This window comes from Physeter macrocephalus, chromosome 4, assembly GCF_002837175.3.
Source record: "Physeter macrocephalus isolate SW-GA chromosome 4, ASM283717v5, whole genome shotgun sequence".
NCBI lineage: Eukaryota > Metazoa > Chordata > Mammalia > Artiodactyla > Physeteridae > Physeter > Physeter macrocephalus.
In genome coordinates this window covers 117,031,181-117,047,361 of record NC_041217.1, presented here as the reverse complement: position 1 = coordinate 117,047,361, position 16,181 = coordinate 117,031,181, and the positions used below count along the sequence as shown (strand labels likewise).

Here is a 16,181-nt window from a genome sequence, read left to right as displayed (position 1 = left end):
TCAGAGAAGAAAAAGAAATAAAAGGAATATAAATTGGAAAAGAAGAAGTAAAACTGTCACTGCTTGCAGATGACATGATACTATACATAGAAAATCATAAAGATGCCACCAGAAAACCACTAGAGCTAATCAGTGAATTTGGTAAAGTTGCAGGATACAAAATTAATGCACAGAAATATCTTGCGTTCCTATACACTAATAACAAAAGATCAGAAAGAGAAATTATGGAAACTATCCCATTTACCATCACAATAAAAAGAATAAAATTCCCAGGCATAAACCTACCTAAGGAGGCAAAAGCCCTGTACTCAGAAAACTATAAAACACTGATGAAAGAAATCAAAGATGACAAAAACAGATGAAGAGATATACCATGTTCTTGGATTGGAATAATCAATACTGTGAAAATGACTACACTACCCAAAGCAATCTACAGATTCAATGCAATCCCTATCAAATTACCAATGGCATTTTTCACAGAATTAGAACAAAAAATTTTACAATTTGTATGGAAACACAAAAGACCCCAAATAGGCAAAGCAATCTTGAGAAAGAAAAATGGAGCTGGAGGAATCAAGCTCCTGACTTCAGACTATACTACAAATCTACAGTAATCAAGATAATATGGTACTGGCATAAAAACAGAAATATAGATCAATGGTACAGGATAGAAAACCCAGAGATAAACCCATGCACCTATGGTCACCTAATCCATGACAAAGGAGGCAAGAATATACAATGGAGAAGACAGTCTCTTCATAAGTGGTGCTGGGAAAACTGGACAGCTACATGTAAAAGAATGAAATTAGAACACTACCTAATACCATACACAAAAATAAATGCAAAATGGATTAAAGACCTAAATGTAAGACTTGACACTATAAAACTCTTAGAGGAAAACATAGGAAAAACAGTCTATGACATAAATCACAGCAAATCCTTTTTGACCCACCTCCTAGAGAAATGGAAATAAAAACAAAAATAAACAAATGGGACCTAATGAAACTTAAAAGCTTTTGCACAGCAAAAGAAACCACAAACAAGACAAAAAGACAACCCTCAGAATGGGAGAAAATATTTGCAATCAAAGCAACCGACAAGGGATTAATCTCCAAAATATACAAACAACTCATGCAGCTCAATATCAAAAAAACAAACAACCCAATCCAAAAATGGGTAGAAGACCTAAATAACATTTCTCCAAAGAAGATATACAGGTTGCCAATAAACACATGAAAGAATGCTCAACATCATTAATCATTAGAGAAATGCAAATCAAAACTACAATGAGGTATCACCTCACACTGGTCAGAATGGCCATCATCAAAAAATCTAGAAACAATAAATGCTGGTTCCTTAAAAAACTAAAAATCGAACTACCATATGACCCAGCAGTCCCACTACTGGGCATATACCTTGAGAAAACCATAATTCAAAAAGAGTCATGTACCACAATGCTCATTGCAGCACTATTTACAATAGCCAGGACATGGAAGAAACCTAAGTGTCCACAGACAGATGAATGGATAAAGAAGATGTGGCACATATATACAACGGAATCTTACTCAGCCATAAAAGGAAACGAAATTGAGTTATCTGTAGTGAGGTGGATGGACCTAGAGTCTGTCATACAGAGTGAAGTAAGTCAGAAAGAGAAAAACAAATATCGTATATTAACGCATATATGTGGAATCTAGAAAAATGGTACAGATGAACCTATTTGCAGGGTAGGAATAGAGACGCAGACGTAGAGAACCGATGTGTGGACTCAGGGGGAAAGGGAGGTAGCTGATTCACTTTGTTGTACAGCAGAAACTAACACAACATTGTAAAGTAGTTATACAACAATTAAAAAAAAAACATAAATTGATAAGTATCCAAAAGTCTGACAATTCGTACTACTGGCAAGGGTATGACAATACCCTTGCCAATAGTATGAGGGCAAATACTACAGATATGAGGACAAAACACTCATATCCTATTTATGGGAATGTGAACTAATATAAACCTTCTAAGAGGGTAATTTGCAACATATATCAAGTTTGAAAATGTACTTATTTTTTAATTTAGCTCATATAAGCATGCAAAAGTATGTGTTCAAGGACTTTCACTATAATATTGCCTACATTAGCAAAAATCAAAACCAAAAAGCTAGAAACAAAATCACTACCCATCAGTATTAGTTTTTTTAACCATGAGTATGGATTATCTTTGTAACTTTTTTTATTAAACAGAGACAAAAATGTTTTATTCAAAGCAGATCCTGAAACTAAAATAGAATCCGATTTTCCTTCTATCTCCCTCTGGTGGCAAGTTTTCTTAATCATATTACAAGAGCGAAGGGGCATTTCATTTACCTCTGATCATCTAGTCAAGACTAAAATTAATTCAAACTAGGAGGAAAAACATATATATATACGCATATTTTCTTTAATTTGAACAACGTAACATTTAAAGAAATGTATGTTTTATACTTTCAACTTGGCCCTGGTCAAATTTCATAATTTTCCACTTAAGAAAGTACAATATTGAAGTCTCACTCTACTAAGTCTGAGTTAATGTGTAAAATATTGCACAAAACATGAAAACTACAGTTGCCAAATACTCAGAAGTAATTCTTTTTCACCCTCTATTTCTCATCTGAGACCTAGGTTGCTGATTAGACAGGGGCTCAGTTAAAGGTTTCCCAGAACAAGGAAGACTTCAATGTGTGTGTATAAGCTAGTATAGTATAAGCTAATAGGCTCCTATTCTAAAAGATGAACCCTTTGGCAATTAGCTGTCTGCACATAGGTAGTTATTCCCTCTTTTAAGAATTCCTATAGAGAGACTAATTGGAAGTGCCCTTAGTTTCCTATAGAGCAAGTTATCCTCTCAAATTGGTGGATCATGGCCTGCCTCTTCATAGTTTTCCCCAATTTAAGTGGTCATTGAAAACATATCTCCTTATCATGAGCAGTTTTTGTTCAATTTCTTCATAAAATCTCTTATGAGGCAGTAGCATATAAAAGTTTTTTCTTCCGGAAGAACAAGAAAATGAGTCATGAACCCATGTTGCTATTCTATTTAATTGCAGTAACATAAAATTAATTTGTCTTCTAAACTTTTCTGTATAACTTGAATTTTCTACAATGATCATTTATTTTTGTAAACAGAAAAAAACAATTCAAAATAAAAACAAAATAGCCAAAGTAGAGAGTATCTATAAACAAATATTACAGATAAGAAATACAATTACTAGTTTCCATCATTAAAATAACTCTACACTTTATAAAATGCTCCCTTTCACAATAGGATCCCTAATTTCTTTTTCCATGTATTTACACATCACCACTTGACAGACACACTGAAGACAAAGGATATTATTAGTTGATGTGATCAATTTAAAATATAGCCAAAGCAAAATAATTTCTGTTATAAGATATAAATTTTATTTTCAAGAATTTGATTCACACAAAATTTCTCAGATACACATCTAATGTAAACAAGGTATACCTTTATAGAATACACTTACCAAAACCGCCCAGTTGTTCGTATGGCCACTTCTAAAGAACTGTTCTGCTTGATCCTGTTAGTCAAATAATAGCAAAAAGCTTAAAAGAAAGTCATATTTCCCAGAATAAAGACTGATAAAGGACAGTTAAGATTCACAGAGTTTTTATAGTTGTAATAACAGTAAGCCATCATTGTGCAAGTTTATAAATATTCTAGTATCTGACCTTATGAAAGACAAAATAGTTTTATTTTGGGGGAGCGGGAGGCTACTGCAAGAGGGCTTTTTGTTTTTAAACATTTTATCTCAAATGCAGTCAGCTCTTCCTCATGCTTCTCATTTTCCATTCAATCTTCAAATTGTGAATGACTTATTTCATTTCTTGATTCACATATATTAATACCCTTCCTGCTGAAATTTCATTCAATATTCACTCCTACTCTGTGCTGAGTGCTTCCTATTATTTTATTTTAACTCACCAATATATGTGATTAAACACATTCTCTAGCATACTTCCATGTACCATTTTGCTAATCTGTTAAAGTCTGAATTATATTTATCATCATGGAACATTAAAAACCTCAGCATCCAATACCATCCAGACACCTATGAATATGACTTTTATTATATATTAAAATAAGAGTGAATATAAACCATAATGATTTCAGATCTGCCCCTAAACAGTATTAATTACTAGAACAGTCAGACTGCCTGGATTCAAATCTGGACCCTACTACTTACTAGCTGTATAAACTTAGGAAAGCTGCTTAATTTCTCTGTACTTCCATATTTCCCCACCTATAAAATGATAACATTACCTAACTCACAGAATGTAGGAATGGTGACTAGAACATAGTAATTGTATAAAAAAATTAGCTGTTTTAATTTTCAGCTGGCAAGAAAATTTCAGAAAGAATGAAATAAAAAATTCACTCAGTGTGTGTGCATCATATATATGTGTGTGTGTGAGTGTGTGTGACATATATATATATTTTTTTAAACTTACTCAACAGTTGCATAGATGCTAAAGAAAGCAATGTGCTATAGTGGTTTAGGAATTTGAAGATCTGGCTGTTGAGACTGGGGTTAAGTCATTTCGCTCTTTAGACTTGATTTTCCTCATGTAGAAATGGGAGTTGACCCGATAACCTCTAATGTCCCTTCCAGCTCCAAAATCCTCACATAATTAAGACTTCAGTGAAAAAACTGAGATGGCAAAACTCTTTTGTGATTGTTTAGACAATATGGACACTGCAAATTTATTCATTCATTCTACACAGTTAGTGGAGCACCTATTATGTGCCAGGTACCATGTAATGTACAGTGATGCAAAAAAGTCACTAAAAAGCATGCTGCTTTCTCTCAAGAATCCCAGAGTTCAATAAAGAAGACAAGCATGCAAACACATTACACTACTATGTAACATTCATTCATTCATCACATTCATTGGGTACCATGTGCCGGTCCCTGTTCAGTGCTCAGAATACAATGATGGGCAAAAACCGTGCTAGTACTTTGCCTCCAAAGAGGTTACTATCCAATTTGATAGACATACATTAAGCAGATAAGGACAAACTACAAATTCTATAAAGGTAAGATATACAGTATCATAAAAGAGTATAATAGGGGGACCTAACCTGATCAGGGAATGGGAGGGGGAAGGGCAGGCAGGGATGTCAGGGAAGGTTTCTCTAGAGAAGTGACATTTGGTTAGGATCCAAAAGATAATGAGAAGAGGGAAGATAATTCCAGACAGAGGGAACATGAGCCCTAATGGCAGAAGGAAGCTTAAAAGTTTCTAGAAACTGAAAGATTAGCATAACTAGAAGTTTGAAAAAGAGAGAGAGGGAGAGAGAACTGGAGGTGTAGGCAGGAGCCAAAGAATGCAAGGCCTTGTTTATGGGTCATAATCAAGATTTAGTTCTTTATCCTTAAAGCAGCATTAAGGTATATACGGGTGACAAGATCGCATTTGCATATTTAAAAGTTACTCTGGCTGCAGCTTGGAGAACAGACTGGAAAGAAAAAAGAATGACTTGAGCCAGACCAATTAGGCAGCTATTCTCCTCTAAGTGAAAGATGATGTAATAATAGAGTACAAAGCATACATGGGTTATAAGAGACGAGTGCTACAAGTGCACAAATTACAACAGTAAAGGCAAAAGTAAAGGATAGGGAAAGATTCTACAGAGGTTAGCTTTTACTGCATTTAGTAAATGAGCAAACAGAAGAAACTGGAGGAATGAAACATGGTAATGTAAAAAAGCACAACTGTGTAACTACAAAAAAGAGTAATGGTATCCAAAATGATGTATACAAAATAACCTACTAGAATAAGGAAAACAGAACTTCTATTTAAGTTTACATTATCTAAACAATATGCTTTATAAATACTGAATATATAAATTACCAATAATTCATGAATAGAAAGAGGGAGTGCATGCTCTCTTTTTTAACTGGTAGGGATGTGTATTCAAAAAGTTTTGAGCCGCTGGTCTAAGCTCAAGGTCTGCGATTGGGGGGAGAATGCGGTCCTATATGAAGACCGGAAAAGTCTCTGCTTAGAGATCAGATCATGATGTTTAGACTTTATTCTGTATAAAATGAAAAAAATACTGAAAAGATTCAATCAGAAGAATAACCTGATCAAGTTTACATTTGATGAAGACTAAAGTAAGCGAGTTTGGAAGCCTGGAGGAAAAAAGATAAAGTTATTGCAATAATCTAAGCAAGAAATGACCAGGGCCTGCCTTAAGCCAGTCGAACTGGACAGGTGAAAGCAATTTTAAAAGTTCAGAACATAGAATTTAGTGATGATTAAAATGTGAAATAAAGAGAGGAGTTAATTTTTTAAAACCCTAGGTTTCTAGCTTAGGAGCAACCCCATAGGAGGTGGGGTAGGCAGAATATAAAACTCTGGACACAAATTTTCAACTGTCTGCTGACTATCTGGGCCCCTAAGTCAGCTGGATATTCTCAAAAATGATGCTAGAGATGTAAGCTGCAGAACTGGACGAAGGTATTATCAGAGTACAGGGGACAGCAGAAGCTTTGTAACGCGCCAGAACGTAGTGTGAACCAAAAATAAAACACCGTATCCATCTGACTCCTATTAAAGGGGAGCGTTGTAGTTTGGTAGCAGGGAAGTAGGTGCGGCACTCATGCGCTGACCTTTCACCTGCTAGGGACTGCACGCTCGTCGGAGCAAAGGATCAGACCCTCCCCCGCCGCCCAGGACTTGATTCTTTTCATTCACCGTTTTAAAAGGCTGAAACAGACGTACACTGTACTATCCCGTCTCCTGCGACACCCTCCCCACAACCCAGTCAGCCTAGGAAGAGGCTGGTGGGTGACTCCAGAAGGCTTCCCTCGGCGGCTGTGTATCGGACATCTGCTGGGCGCTGAGAGCCAGGCCACAGCTGTCCCCCCAGGGCCCTGTCGCTCAGAGGGCCTGACTCCTACCTCGATCTGACTAGCGGCCAAGCTGCCGAAGGGCAAGAGCAATAACCCCACCAGGGTAGCGAAACCCTGGCCGAGAAAACAAGCGTCAACCATGTTTGCCGGCTTCAGCCTCGCGCACCTGGAGGGGCGGAGCGAGTGCCGTAAAGCAGCGCGGGGCAGGGTTTTGCGTAGTTTTGTGTGTTTTTTTTTTTCTTTGCGACACCTGCCCCGCCTCCTGGCCCCTCGCCCGCCTTTAGAAGCTCGCGCTTCCGTAGACCTTGAGTTTCCCGGGTAACTGGGGCACGGTAGATGAAGGACATGGATACTTTATCTTTGACTACATTTTTTATTTTTATATAGTAAAATGGATGTTACATTTTAAAACTTTTTTGAAACGTGAGAGAGAAAAACGTGTGAACCCATAAACTTTAAGAAATTATTTCCTTTTTCTCGTAGGGCTGCCAATTCTTTGACTAAATGAAGCATGATGTGGTGGGAAGAGTAAGCTTTGGGCCACAAAAAGAGTAATTGGATCAATTACAAATGAAAAGATGGGTGAGTGCTGCAACTAACAGACTTGGGGTCTATTACCTATTAAAAGTATGAACATGGAGAAATTAGTGAAATTTTTGTTTCTTCTGTAATTATAGAGCTAAGACATCTCAGAGTCTGAGGATTTAATAAGATCATGTGTATTCATTCCATTATGTTCATTATATGCATTTAAATTCTGCTTTGCATCTAGCATGACATTAACATGTGTTTATGCTGCTTCCTAATCTTCATAAATTTAACATTTAATGGTAACATGGAATTCTTATGCCTCAGCCAAAGTAATTGCCCTTCTTTGGGGCAATACAAAGTCTCAACGTTTTACTATTAAAATAATATTGTAAAGAGTATCTTTGGGTATTGGCTTTTTACACTTGCGAATTACTTTCTTTGGATCATTTTCCTGGAGTAGGAATGTTGAGTCAAAGGATACAAAAGTTTTAGTGGCTATGAATGATGTTGCTTTCCAAAGTGTACAAATCTACAGTGCCATCAAAATACGCAACCTAAGACCAAATTATACCATTTTTTTCTAAATTCCCTGGGTTAAAATGTTACCTCAAGGTTGTTATACTTCTAATTCTTTAATTACTATCAAGATCTGATGTCTTGTGTTTATAAAATATCTGTACATCCTCTGATGTAAATTTTATGTTCATAGCTTTGTTTTACATATGAGTTTGAATGATATCTTTATAAAGAAGTGACATTGACCCTAGCCATGTTTTATGCTATTGCTTTCCCAGTCTCTTGTCTCTCTTTCCATTTTGTTTCTCTTGCTTTTGCACTTTGTGATATCTTTAATGTTAGGTAGTCAAATTTCAGGCTTTCCCTTGTGAAGATAAGAAAGTTAGCACACTACCACCATGTCTTGTACCTGAATGCCTCAAGTTCATTTAGGTCTCAGATCAAACATTTTATTTTCTTTTAATTTTATATTTAACTCTTCAACTATCTGGAATATATTTTGGTATATTCTATAAGATGTTTTAATATGTTGACTACTGCTACATAACAAACCACCCAAAACTTTGTGGTGTGTCCACACCCAGAGACACAAGGATGTAGAAACAGGGAGACATGATTCTGTGGGAGCCATTGCTATAATGACCTACCAGTACTTTTATCAAAATTGGTATTTAATTATCCAGTATAATTTTCTACATAATGCTTACCTTTCTTATTGACTCATGATATCTCTTGTATTAAATTCTTATAAGAAATAGAATATTTCTAGACTCTGTCCTCTTCAATTAAAATAGGTGTCTAGTTTGGGGCCAGAACCATGTTTTTTTTTAATAGTTATTTATTTATTTTTATTTTTGGCTGTGTCAGGTCTTAGGTACAGCACATGGGATCTTTCATTGAGGGGTGCAGGCTTCTCTTAGTTGTGGTGAGCAAGTTTCTCTCTAGTTGTGGTGCACAGACTCCAGAGCATGTAGGCTCTGTAGTTGCAGCACACAGGCTCTCTAGTTGTGGCATGGGCTCAATAGCTGCAGCTCACGGGCTCAGTTGCCCCACAGCATGTGGGATCTCAGTTCCCCGACCAGGATTGAACCCGCGTCCCCCGCATTGAAAGGCGGACTCTCAACCACTGGAACACCAGGGAAGTCCCCCCATGTTATTTTAATTATTGTTGCTTTTAATATGCTTTGATATTTGGCCATTAGGGCTAACTGTTTCAGTACACTTCATTTTTCATGAAACTCTTTGAGGACGTTGCCTGGTAATTTTCCAACTGAATTTTATAGTACTTCTTTCAATTTATTAAAAAAAATACTATTTGAGTTTTTTCAATGGGATTATGAAAAATCTGTTAATAAATTTGAGAGAAGCTGACATCTTTATCATATTTAGTCTCTCATTCAGGAATATGGTAGTTTCATTTATTTGTGGTTCCTATTTTAAATTTCTCAGTAAAACTCTAAGTCAGAGGTCACTAAATTAAGCTACTTCATAAGCATTTTTAACATTTGTTGTTATTCTTAATGGATGTCATTTTCATTATGTAGGAAATATATATATAAATGATTATAAATAATATCTATAATATTATGTATTCTGTTCAGTTATTGTTGGGATGCAGGTCATATTTTGTGTCCAACTGCTTTTTCATTATTTTAATAAGAATTATTTAATTATCTTAATATTCAAAATTATTTAAAACTTTTGTTTGACAAATTGTTTTGGCTTTCCTAGTTTTACAGTAATGTTATCTGCAAATTATCTTTTTGTCTCTTCCTTTCCAGTATTATTTCTTGTATTGTATCTTGTATCAATATTTCATTTTCATGGTTTATGTTATGGCTTAATATTAATTAATATATTAATTGCAGAAGATTTTCTTGTTTCATTTTAATTTTAAAAGAATGGCTTTAGCACTTTTCCATTAAGTCTGTCATTAGCTCTTGGATTTGAGTAAATACTCATTGTTATGTGCAAGAAGTAGACTTCTATTTCTCTTTTTTCGTTGAACCACTGATTTTCAGGTATGGGGTGGCCAGCTTCAGACCTTAATGTAGGACACATGAGCAGTTTTAAATACTACTCAAAGTGGGAAATAATAATTTTTTAATCTGTTAATATGTGAAATAGCATAGTTTAAAATTTGGTTAGAATTGTTAACCATACTCAGATACAGAGAACAGATTGGTGGTGCCAGAGGCAGAGGGCAGAGGGAGGGCAAAAGGAGTGAAGGCATTCAAAATGTATAAACTGCCACTTAAACAAATAAATCCTGGGAATGGTGACTGTAATTAACAATGCTGTATTGTATATTTGAAAGTTATTAAGAGAAAAGATCTTAAAAGTTCTCATCGGGCTTCCCTGGTGGTGCAGTGGTTAAGAACCGCCTGCCAATACAGGGGACACGGTTCAAGCCCTGGTCCGGGAAGATTCCACAGGCCGCAGAGCAACTAAGCCCGTGCACCACAACTGCTGAGCCTGCACTCTAAAGCCCGTGAGCCACAACTACTGAGCCCACGTGCCTAGACCCCTTGCTCCACAACAAGAGAAGCCACCGCAATGAGAAGCCCGCGCACCACAACAAAGAGTAGCCCCCCGCTCGCCACAACTAGAGAAAGCCCGCATGTAGCAATGAAAACCCAACACAGCCAAAAATTAATTAATTAATTAATTTTTTTTTTAAAGTTTTCATCACAAGAAAAAAATTGTAACTATGTGATGATGGATGTTAACCAGACTTATTGTGGCAGTCATTTTGCAGTATATGCATATATCAAATCATTATGTTATACACCTAAAACTGATACAATATTTATGTCATTGTATCTCAATCTTTTTAAAAAAAGTTGTTAACCAGAGTCTGCATTTAGACTACAATTCAATTCAGTTATTCATTAAATGAATAATTGACTTAGCAACTAAAAGAGAAAATAAGCATTTGATTATCAGATCAAAATTACACACATCTATACATGTGTATTCATGGCTTCTCTAATAAAGTTTTTATGCCTGAGCCTCCCAGTAAGTAAACCATGAGGTCTATCCATGCTGGGTTTTTAAATAGACTTTTTTAAAAATTGAAGTATAGTTGATTAACAGTATTATATTAGTTTCAGGTGCACAGCATTGTGAGTCAGCATTTTTACAGATTATACTCCATTAAAAGTTATTGCAAAACAATGGCTATAATTCCTTGTACTATACAATATATCCTTGTTGCTTATGTATTTTGTACATAGAGGTTTGTATCTCTTAATCCCTTACCCCTGATTTGCCCCTCCTCCCTTTCCTCTCCCCTCTGGTAACCACTAATTTGTTTTCTATATCTGTGAGCCTGTTTCTCATTTTGCTATATACATTTGTTTGTATTGGGTTGGCCAAAAAGTTCATTTGGGTTTTTCCATAAGATGTTATGGAAAACCCGAATGAACTTTTTTGGCCAACCCAAATATCATTTTTTAGATGCCACATATAAGTAGTATATAAGTAGTATACAGTATTTGTCTTTCTCTATCTGATGTATTCACTAAGCATAATATTCTCTAGGTCCATTCACATTACTACAAATGTCAGAGTTTCATTCATTTTACGGCTGAGTAGTATTCCATTGTGTGTGTGTATACACATATATATATCATATCTTCTTTATCCATTTGTCTGTTTCTGGGCACTTGGGTTGCTTCCATATCTCGGCTATTGTAATAGTGATGCTATGAACATTAGGGTGTGTGTGTCTTTTTGAATTAGCATTTTCATCTATCCGTGCTGTTTTCACTATTGTTCTTCAATCAAACAATAAATCAGATTGACTATTGATTCTTGTGTTGGATCAGTGTTTATTCTTGCTCTCTCCTCTTACCTACACCCTATCATATCTTCTTTTTCGTTCTCTTTTTCTCTCTTCTCTTTTGTGCACCAAGAACACCATTGTGTTATTCATTCGCTCGGTGGATATTTATAACACCAGTTATGTACCAAGCATTGTGCTAGTCACAGGCAACAGAAGAGAGAGCAACAACTGAGCAAGTCTCTGCCGTCATGGAGCTTACAGTCCATGGGAGAAAGACATTAATAGTAGAAGCATTTAAGCAAACGTAAAAGTCTAACAGGAGAGTTCCTAGTAGGGGACCCAAACCCTATAAGAAAAAACCAGGTTAGGTTTCCCTGAGGGAATTGACTGAACTGAAATTAATGACTTATTGAGGCAAAGATGAAGGGGAGGGAAAAGCTTTCAAAGCAGAGGAAATAGCTCTTGCAAAGAACCTATGGAAGCTTGCCTTATTAGAGGAGCTTTTTAATCATAACATTGTGCTTGCAGTTCAAGAACAAAAGAGAGTGCTGTACGATGAAACTGCATTGCTAAGCAGGTGCCCGCTCCCTTCAAATCCTTGAGGGTCAGGTTCATGGAAAGCTTCAGAATGGTAAAGATCATGCTGGCTCCAAAGAGGAGAATGGCTGCAGGTAGAGCATTGGGGAAGCTGCTGTTACAGTTCAGGCAATAGTAGCTTGGACCAGAGTGGTAAAAGTAAAGATGATGAAAAATGGAGAGAACCAGTAAGAATTTTAATATTATAACCAACAGAACATGATGATAGATTATATTTAGGAAGTAGGAGAGAGGACAATTTTAAAGATGACTTTTGGATATTTGACTCATACAACTAAATGCATAGTAGTGTCTTTTTTTTTTAACATAAGACTCACAGGAAGTGGACCAGGTTTAGGACTCATATACAAGTGAGGTCTAGCTTAAACATTTGCCCAGAGCAATTTGGAAGACAGACTTGCATTAACTTATTATAAGAAGTACTTCTGTGACTACTAAATAAATTTTGTTAGAAAATGAAGTGAGTGGAAAGGATAAGTTTAATCAGGATCATAACATGGCCCCTGAGAGAGATTTTGCAATGTGGTTTATACTATACAGTTTAATTGCTACAGGCAACTCTGTTTGCTACAATAATCAGCACCACAAGTATTTGCTGAAAACATTTCACATCCAACAGTCAAAATATTTCTTTGGGCAAGATAATACTCAATAAAAGGACACTAGATACATAACAAAATACATATGGAAAAAATCAATTGAAATGAAGCAAAAACATTTCTTTCCAGTATATTTATATCATTTTCTAGTACTGTTTTTTTAATTTTGCACCATCTTAAATTCCATTTCAGTTTGGCCTCAAATACTTTTCTTCCCTCCTTCCAGTGAGCCATTTAATAATAGTTTGTTTTTTGGTTTTTTTTTAGATTCCATATATATATGTTAGCATACGGTATTTGTTTTTCTCTTTCTGACTTACTTCACTCTGTATGACAGACTCTAGGTCCATCCACTTCACTGCAAATAACTAAGTTTCGTTTCTTTTTATGGCTGAATAATATTCCATTGTATTTATGTGCCACATCTTTTTTATCCCTTCATTTGTCCATGGACAATTAGGTTACTTCCATGTCCTGGCTATTGTAAATAGAGCTGCAATGAACATTGTGGTACATGACTCTTTTTGAATTTTATAGCTGATTCACTTTGTTATACAGCAGAAGCTAACACAAACTTGTAAAGCAATTTTACTCCAATAAGATGTTAAAAAAAGAAAAAAAAGAACACATGGTGTTATGGGGATGGATAATGGTGATGGCTGCACAACAATGTGAAAGTATTTAATACCACTGAACTGTACACTTAAAAATGGTACATTTTATATTATGCTTAACACAATTTTAAAAAGGAAGAAACATATGGTAGACCTAGGTTTTATATTTCTTGTGAACCCAATCAGGAACTAGAATATAGCCTAGAATTGGGTTGGCCAAAAAGTTCATTTGGGTTTTTCCATAAGATGTTATGGAAAACCCGAATGAACTTTTTTGGCCAACCCAAATATCATTTTTTAGATGCCACATATAAGTAGTATATAAGTAGTATACAGTATTTGTCTTTCTCTATCTGATGTATTCACTAAGCATAATATTCTCTAGGTCCATTCACATTACTACAAATGTCAGAGTTTCATTCATTTTACGGCTGAGTAGTATTCCATTGTGTGTGTGTATACACATATATATATCATATCTTCTTTATCCATTTGTCTGTTTCTGGGCACTTGGGTTGCTTCCATATCTCGGCTATTGTAATAGTGATGCTATGAACATTAGGGTGTGTGTGTCTTTTTGAATTAGCATTTTCATCTATCCGTGCTGTTTTCACTATTGTTCTTCAATCAAACAATAAATCAGATTGACTATTGATTCTTGTGTTGGATCAGTGTTTATTCTTGCTCTCTCCTCTTACCTACACCCTATCATATCTTCTTTTTCGTTCTCTTTTTCTCTCTTCTCTTTTGTGCACCAAGAACACCATTGTGTTATTCATTCGCTCGGTGGATATTTATAACACCAGTTATGTACCAAGCATTGTGCTAGTCACAGGCAACAGAAGAGAGAGCAACAACTGAGCAAGTCTCTGCCGTCATGGAGCTTACAGTCCATGGGAGAAAGACATTAATAGTAGAAGCATTTAAGCAAACGTAAAAGTCTAACAGGAGAGTTCCTAGTAGGGGACCCAAACCTTATAAGAAAAAACCAGGTTAGGTTTCCCTGAGGGAATTGACTGAACTGAAATTAATGAGTTATTGAGGCAAAGATGAAGGGGAGGGAAAAGCTTTCAAAGCAGAGGAAATAGCTCTTGCAAAGAACCTATGGAAGCTTGCCTTATTAGAGGAGCTTTTTAATCATAACATTGTGCTTGCAGTTCAAGAACAAAAGAGAGTGCTGTACGATGAAACTGCATTGCTAAGCAGGTGCCCGCTCCCTTCAAATCCTTGAGGGTCAGGTTCATGGAAAGCTTCAGAATGGTAAAGATCATGCTGGCTCCAAAGAGGAGAATGGCTGCAGGTAGAGCATTGGGGAAGCTGCTGTTACAGTTCAGGCAATAGTAGCTTGGACCAGAGTGGTAAAAGTAAAGATGATGAAAAATGGAGAGAACCAGTAAGAATTTTAATATTATAACCAACAGAACATGATGATAGATTATATTTAGGAAGTAGGAGAGAGGACAATTTTAAAGATGACTTTTGGATATTTGACTCATACAACTAAATGCATAGTAGTGTCTTTTTTTTTTAACATAAGACTCACAGGAAGTGGACCAGGTTTAGGACTCATATACAAGTGAGGTCTAGCTTAAACATTTGCCCAGAGCAATTTGGAAGACAGACTTGCATTAACTTATTATAAGAAGTACTTCTGTGACTACTAAATAAATTTTGTTAGAAAATGAAGTGAGTGGAAAGGATAAGTTTAATCAGGATCATAACATGGCCCCTGAGAGAGATTTTGCAATGTGGTTTATACTATACAGTTTAATTGCTACAGGCAACTCTGTTTGCTACAATAATCAGCACCACAAGTATTTGCTGAAAACATTTCACATCCAACAGTCAAAATATTTCTTTGGGCAAGATAATACTCAATAAAAGGACACTAGATACATAACAAAATACATATGGAAAAAATCAATTGAAATGAAGCAAAAACATTTCTTTCCAGTATATTTATATCATTTTCTAGTACTGTTTTTTTAATTTTGCACCATCTTAAATTCCATTTCAGTTTGGCCTCAAATACTTTTCTTCCCTCCTTCCAGTGAGCCATTTAATAATAGTTTGTTTTTTGGTTTTTTTTTAGATTCCATATATATATGTTAGCATACGGTATTTGTTTTTCTCTTTCTGACTTACTTCACTCTGTATGACAGACTCTAGGTCCATCCACTTCACTGCAAATAACTAAGTTTCGTTTCTTTTTATGGCTGAATAATATTCCATTGTATTTATGTGCCACATCTTTTTTATCCCTTCATTTGTCCATGGACAATTAGGTTACTTCCATGTCCTGGCTATTGTAAATAGAGCTGCAATGAACATTGTGGTACATGACTCTTTTTGAATTTTATAGCTGATTCACTTTGTTATACAGCAGAAGCTAACACAAACTTGTAAAGCAATTTTACTCCAATAAGATGTTAAAAAAAGAAAAAAAAGAACACATGGTGTTATGGGGATGGATAATGGTGATGGCTGCACAACAATGTGAAAGTATTTAATACCACTGAACTGTACACTTAAAAATGGTACATTTTATATTATGCTTAACACAATTTTAAAAAGGAAGAAACATATGGTAGACCTAGGTTTTATATTTCTTGTGAACCCAATCAGGAACT

The 16,181-nt window shown here is 35.6% G+C and overlaps 1 protein-coding gene across 1 annotated transcript in view; it reads right to left on the bottom strand.

Moving 5' to 3' along the window:
- The window catches only part of PIGK (phosphatidylinositol glycan anchor biosynthesis class K), a 137,809-nt gene extending 130,718 nt beyond the window's left edge, over positions 1-7,091 (bottom strand). The window contains exons 1-2 of the mRNA XM_024119859.2: positions 6,956-7,091; positions 3,515-3,568 (exon numbers count right to left, since the gene is read on the bottom strand). Of these exons, the coding sequence (XP_023975627.1) occupies positions 3,515-3,568; positions 6,956-7,048 (147 nt within the window). The 5' untranslated portion in view covers positions 7,049-7,091. The remainder of the gene's footprint in view (positions 1-3,514; positions 3,569-6,955) is intronic.
- Between the last annotated feature and the right edge of the window lie 9,090 nt (positions 7,092-16,181).